At 47.4% G+C, this 6,972-nt stretch overlaps 1 protein-coding gene across 1 annotated transcript; it reads right to left on the bottom strand.

Moving 5' to 3' along the window:
• Positions 1-3,507: 3,507 nt before the first annotated feature.
• FAM240A (family with sequence similarity 240 member A) lies at positions 3,508-4,001 on the bottom strand (the record flags this gene model as incomplete). The annotated part of the gene is made up of 2 exons (XM_081071963.1): positions 3,853-4,001; positions 3,508-3,640 (listed from the first exon to the last, which is right to left on the bottom strand). Exons 1-2 carry the CDS (start codon positions 3,993-3,995, stop codon positions 3,508-3,510), a joined length of 276 nt encoding a protein of 91 aa, XP_080928089.1. The 5' UTR covers positions 3,996-4,001.
• Positions 4,002-6,972: the final 2,971 nt, after the last annotated feature.

Below are 6,972 nucleotides of genomic sequence, written 5' to 3'. Positions count from 1 at the left end.
CTGTCTTTATGCCAGCTCCACCTTGTTTTGATTACTTTAGCTTTGTAAAAAGTTTTGAAATCAGGAAGTGTGCGACCTCCAACTTATCCTTCTTTTTCAAGATTGTTTTTGTTATTTGGAGTTCCTTGAGATTCTTTGTGGTTGTTAAGACAGATTTTTCTATTTTGGTAAAAAACACCATTGGGATTTTGGTAGGATTGCACTGAATCTGTGGATTGGTTTGGGTAGTATTGACATCCTAACAATATTAAATTGTCTGACCCATGAACACGGGATGTCTGTTCCGTTTATTTGTCTTCTTTAACTTCTTTCAGCAATGTTTTATAGTTTCCGGTGTGCAAGTGTTTGCCTTTTTGGTTACGTTAATTCCTAAGTATTCTTTTTGATGCAATTGCAAATGGAATTGTTTCAAAATTTTTTCAGGTAGTTTATTGTTGGTGTGTTAGAAATGCAACTGATTTTTGCATATTAATTTTGTGTCCTGCAACTTTTCTGAATTTGTTTATTATTAGTTCTAATAGTTTATGTGTGTATGTGCGTGTGTGTAATCTTTAGGGTAATCTGTATATATGATCATGTCATCTGCAAAAAGGAGATAAGCCTTTTATTTCTTTTTTCTAGTCTAATTGTACTAGCCAGGTGACTGGTACTACATTGAATAGAAGTGGAGAAAGTGGGCATCCTCTCCTGTTGGGACTCGGTGACACACAGTTTACATTTTTTGTTATTGTCCCATAGATCTTGAGACTCTGTTCCTTTGTTTAAAAAGAAAACTATGTTGTCTCTGTTGTTCAAATTAGATAATTTTATTAACTATATGCAAGTTTACTGGTCCTTTTCTCTGTATTCTCCATTCTGCTATCGAGCTCATCTAGTGTTATTTTTGTTGTTAGTTTGTTTACTTTGGTTGTTGTACCTTTCTAAAATTTCCATTATGTTCTTTATTTCTTTGCTGAGAAACTTTACTTTTTAAGTTTGCTTAAAGAGTGTGGCAATTGCTTGTTGGCGCATTGGTATAACGGCTTAAAAGTCCTTGTCAGATGATTCCAACATCTGTGTGTCTGTTGCTTATCCTTTCTTATTTGAGTTGAGATTTTCCTGGCTCTTGGTGTGAGCCATTTGGGACTGTACCCTGGACATTTTGAGGACGAGGCTACGAGACACTCTCTCCTTTTTACATGTCTATTTTAGCAGGCGGTCAATCTATTTATGTTAAGAACGCGTGTCCTGGCCCATGTTTGCGGGCTGTTTTGACTGGCAAGTCCTTTTCAAGGCCTTTGCTGTGCTGCTGCGGTCCATGCTAGTGGGCTACGGACAGGCCAGTTTGAAACCTGGGCAGTACTCTACACCGTAGTTCAGTTCAGTGTTTTGCTGTGTTGTTCCTGGTCCCTTAGATAAATGGGGTGTGTGCAGGACTCGCTACACAGGTTTAAAGTATCCCATTTGGCTATGGACTGAATTGTGTACTCCCTCCAGTACTCCCCTCCCCGCCCTCCCCCGGCCCTCTCCATTCATATGTTGAAGCCTTAACCCCTAATGTGATGGCTTTGGAGATGGCACCTTTGGGAGGTAATTGGGTTTAGAGGAGGTCATGAGCGTGGGGCCCTTGCAGAAGCTCCTGGCTGGCCTCCTCATCTCTGTCCTCCCACCTTTCGGTGAGGGCCACCCTCCCGAACCATGGCCATTGTGGCGTTCCCCTGGCCAACACCCTTCAGTGGCTTCTTGTGTCTTTGAGAAAAGCGGAGACTGTCAGTCAGCAAGACCCTGTCTGCGAGTTTTGCAGATTCAGCTCTTGCTATGCCTTCTCTTCACGCACATTCTAGCTTTGCTGAAAGTATTCCCTCAAAGCACCTAGGACTTGTGAGCCCGGAATGTCACCTTTACTCAGATGATGCTTGGGCTTACCTAGCCTGTTCTTAAGGAATTCTCCCTAGGCTAGGGGACCCATTCCCTGCTGGGGCTCCCAGTGCTAAAGTCCCTTACGCTAATTGCCTTGAGTTTTCTGCTGTCTTCCCTAGACTATAGCCTCCTGAGCCAGCGCTTCTGGTTTTCTCTGCTCTACTCTGGTTGTATAGCACAGTGCCTGGCATGTGGTGTACCAGTAAATGAACAACGAATGTTCTCCTGCATTTCCTGCCCCATTCTACTGCATTTAGATCCCAGCATCAGCGTTTTGCAGTTCGTGATGGCCGGTCTCTGCTTCTGAGGGCGTCAGCCTGCAAGGCTTGTCTTCTCTCCTCCCCGTGTTTAATTTCTATTTTCCTCCTATGCCCACAAAAATTCCTCTTTCGTCAAAATGCTCTCAAATGAGCCCAGCTGGGATTTGTAGTTTATTAGTTGAATTGAATCCCAGATTGCGTGAGAGACCATAGTGGGAGGGGGGCTCTGAGCCCTGTTCCCTGGATCATAGAAGTGTGGGACCTGGGGAGATGCTCCCTCAACCCTTCTTGCCTCCTGGTGGCTCCTATTGCCCTCACGAAGGCTTCTGGGCGCCCTGGCGATGTGGATGGAAGCACGTGGTGGCACATCAGGGCATGTAGAGGACTGGAACCCACACTTGCTAAGGTCCAGAATTGCCTCTGCTGTGCTCTGTGGGTCTCCCGGTCATATGGCCCCTGTGTATGGAAAGCTTTGCAGGTGCTACCCACAACCATCAGGTACTTTACAACATGCGCCTCTCTGCTCCCTGGCCCTGGTTAGAAGCTGTTGCCTCAGGCCCAGTTCCAGTTTGCACTTTCGGAAGCAGCAGCCCAACCCTATACTGGGGACCTGAGAGGTGGTTGAGGAGTGACAGCGACATGTCCAAGTTCAGATTCTACATGGCAAACGTTTTGTGGAGGTGGCCTGATATACTTTAGCTGAGTCAACAGGGAGCTAACCAGTGCAAGCCTGTGGACATTTAAAGTAAAGGAATGAAATGAAAAGGGTGCACACTCGTGATGGCAAGGCAACCACATTTTATTAAAATTATCCCGATCTTATTGAATGGGTCTAGGTAATCATGTTTCTGAACAAGCCAATTAATTTCGTATGAAGAAAAAATAGTGTTAGACCAATTTATTTGCAAACCTTATTTAAATGACTATTTACAATATTTTTATTTCTGCAGATAGGTGTATTTTTCTTCACCTGAAAGGAAAACACAAAACTGTTTCCTAGGAGAAATGTGGAGCAAACTACTATGCAACGTTTTAAGTCTAACCGTGAAGATCAGCTCCTACCTGCTGTGCTTTGAAAATATTTGGATTTCAAAATTAGACGATAATTATATGGAAATAAAGGATGCTGCATGGAACTTTGGTATTAAATAGTCTCATCGTTAGAGACATTTGGGATAATATTCTGGCCCCCATGCAGAGGACTGACGTGGCTGATAATTCCCACTGAGCACTGGGAAAGGAGGTGCAGGTAAATCCCTCGCAGGTAGGGGGAGACAATCATATGAGATCTGTTTGGCATGGCAAAGGGACTCAGCGATTTGTGTTGACTTCTCCCAGCACAGTGACCTCAGTGCTTTGTATCGTCTTGTGTCAGTGAAGCAAGCAGCTCTTGGCCAACATTTGCCCGCTTTTCAGTCTCATCTGGATTGTTCCTCAGCCTCAGCTTGGTTTCCAGTCTCTGCCTCCATTCTTCTCTAAGCCTAAAAATAGAAACAAAACACACACAGATGGAGTGTTCATCTCTTGGGTGTTATGTTCATGGTGGGAGACGCTGAGAGTGGGGAGGTTGTGCGTGGCGGGAGGGCAAGATGGGAACTTTCTCCTTTTTGCTCAATTTTGCTGCGAACCTGCTTGAACAAGCAGTCTATTTTTAAAGATTAATTAATAGAAAATAGATTAACAAGTCACATACTTTCTCAGTGCACTTCTGCCCAGGCGGTATTCCTCTGATTCTCGGTAGTAAGTCTGTTTGCCAATTTCCCTTTCCCAGAAGCGTTTCAGCTCGTGACAGGTGTTCCCGCAGAAGACCTCCCGGCGGACGTACTGATTGTTCATCCCCTGAAAGAGAAAATATCAGCCGAAACCCTATAGAACACGCTCCCTCTAGCTCCACAAAGTACAGACGTCCTTTACCTGAGGGAGACCCTGGCCAGGCACTGACCCTCGCCAGCGGGGATGACAACAGCCACCTGTTGTCACGATCCAGTGGTGTGACTGCAGAAGCAGCTCCCCACCGGAGCGTGGCAGGTCGGAGGGACCTCGCAAGTACCTCTGTCCGTCCTTCTCACAGAAGAACAGCTTCTCAGCTTATCAACAGGACTATGTGCAGGCATTTTATGCATTTCATTGTCACAACTGCCTCACGAGTGGACATTACCTTCTCTATTTTAGAGGTGGGACATCTGAGGAGTTATGGGACTTGCCTGTGGTCCCCCAGCCGTGACCGGCAGAAGGCAGGCTGCATACTTCTGGATGTTTTCAAGCCCTTTCTTAAAGGGCTTTGTCACAGAGGACTCCCAGTGTCTGGCACACCAGAGAAAGCAGCTTTGAGGTGTGTGTGTGTGTGTGTGTGTGTGTGTGTGTGTGTGTGTATTGGAATGATATACATCAGACACTCACGAATGCTCATTTTTTTACATGAAAAAACTCTGCCTAACTCTCAGACCTCAGTGGGTCCAGGAGGCAGGTCACAAGCAGGGACTGGACAGCGAGAGAGAGGAGTTAGTGGGCTATTGGAAATGTCCAGGGAGAAGCAGTGCCCAGGGTGACAGAAGCAGCGATAATGAAAAGGGACGGGATCACAGGGTATTGTGAGGGTGCCAACTCGTGATAAACAAAGGTGGGGGGTATCAGTGGAGCCTTCAGTGGCTGTGTCTGTGCAAAGATGGGAACACCAGCGCAAGGCTCGTGGGGAATGGTCAAGCAGTGCTGGACACAGTGTGAGTCGCCTGGGTGCTAAAATCCACGGGAAATACAGGAGGGGCATCCGGACACATGGGCCTGGAACCCAGCATGAATGTCGGGACCACAGCTCCCTCTCAGAGGCTACTGGGCAGCGGCGCTGGTGGAAGGAGAGGGGTTTGAAGCCACACGCTTACTTCAGACCTGATTGTGCACTGACTTGCCGCACCTTCTGCTTGTCAACAAATTATCTGGGCCTCAGTTTCCTCATCTTTAAAATTTCTCTGAAGATCAAATTTGATCATGGTCTGAAAGTGTTCTGCAATTTATGAGGTTCTGAATACATAGAACTTTTGTAGTTCTTCAATTTCAAGTTGTACAGGGAAACACAGTGTTATCAACAATAAGTCGTCATAATTACCTCCCCCAACGTTCTTTCTGTAGGGATGAAATAATTCCACGTGTCTTCTTTTTTCTTCTGAATCAGTGGCTGTTGACTTTGGCTGCCCACTGGAGTCACTCGGGAGCTTTACAAAAACCTGACGCTGGGCCTCCATCCCCAGGGAGTCCGATTCCGTGCACTGGGACTGGCCTGCACAACAGGCTTCTTAAAGCTCCCCCTGTGATTCCAATGTGAGCCAAGGTGAGAACTGCAGTCTTTGATCCTGTCCTTTCTCGCCCCAGGCTGAGGGGATGAGGGCTGGGCATAGGGATGGCACAGTCACAGCCATCTTGCAAAGTAGGCATCATTTTCCCATTTTGCAGATAAGAAAGCTGAGGTTCAGAGGTAGCAATTTGACTTTATCAAGGTCATCCAGCTGGTAAGAGGGGCAGCTGTCATACTCAGGGCCCATGGCTCCATCTGCCCCTTAACTGTCCCCTATGGAGGAGAGTGACTTCCTCACCTTCTGGAAGTGCTCAGTGACCTCATACTTTCCTGGCAAAATAGCAGAGGTCTGACTTTGCAGTGAGGCCCCCACCCCAGAGCAGAGTTCTTTGGAAATGAGGACGACCCTATGTTTTATTTAAATGTCTTAAAGTGTGTAGTGATGGCCAATAAATATTTGTTGAATCGAATAAATGCTCCCTCCACCCCCCAAGTTATACAATTCTCAAAGGCTGGCCCAGAAGTGGCAGTGGTCCCTTTGGCAGTGCTGCAGGCATCGAGGGAAAGTCTGTAGGGACAATGTGGGGGCTCCCTCAAGTCACCTTGCCTGCCTAGTGGCCCTGGTGGTGCATGTTACCGTGGAACATGCTTTTCAGGGATGGCAGGAAGGAATTAATTCCCGTTTGCACGGTCCTTTACTGGAGTTCGTTACTGCAGAGTAATCCTGGTCCTTTTGAGTTCATGTGAAGTTTCTGGCATTCGGGGGAGAGACAATTTGGGAAAGTTATGTGCACATTAGATTATTTCCCCACAAAATTTAGCAGGTTCATTTTTACTCTGAAACATCTACTGCAGAAGAAACGAGCAGCGAGAACCTGAACAGAGACTGCGTGCGCCATTGGGCCTACGACTACCTGCTCGTCTGAATGCTCTGCCTGCATTTGGATCCAGAGGCCGCCCAAGCTCCAGAATTGGGAGCCAGGCTCAGAGAATTGCTGAAAACAAGGGCGGCCTCCCCTGCCAAGCAGAAAATCACATCAGAGTGGGCCCAGAAGAATGCAGGCAGCAAGCTCCGGAAACCACTCCTGCTATGTCTGCTTCAGCCTCCTCCTGGGCTGAGCTTCTGGGGCTCCAGGCCAGGGGAGGCACCCAGAGCGGTTAAGGCAGAATCGCAGACCCAGCACCCAGGGGAGCATCACACGGGAGTGAAGCAGCTGTGTCCCGCAGGGAGCCAAGGGAGGCAGACACCACAGAGTCCATCCGTGCCTGATCCACGAGCATCAAAACCCTTTCCCTCACCCACTTGCCTGCTACGCCCACCACCCAGTTATGCAGCAGCTGTATGCTGGATGCCCAGTGAAGAGGGAGCAGTCCCGGAATTGGCATCATCACCAACATTCAGTGAACATCTACTCTTCTCTAACAACAATTAACTCATGTAATCTTTACGTCTGGAAATGCCCACCTCTGCTTCCCAGCCTTCCTCAGGATGCCCTGAACTCTCCAGCTCTCTGTCTGCTTTTG

The sequence above is a fragment of the Rhinolophus hipposideros genome (assembly GCF_964194185.1).
Source record: "Rhinolophus hipposideros genome assembly, chromosome: 14".
NCBI classification, from domain to species: domain Eukaryota; kingdom Metazoa; phylum Chordata; class Mammalia; order Chiroptera; family Rhinolophidae; genus Rhinolophus; species Rhinolophus hipposideros.
Note: the sequence above shows the minus strand (reverse complement) of the source record. Positions and strands in the feature narration are given on the sequence as shown.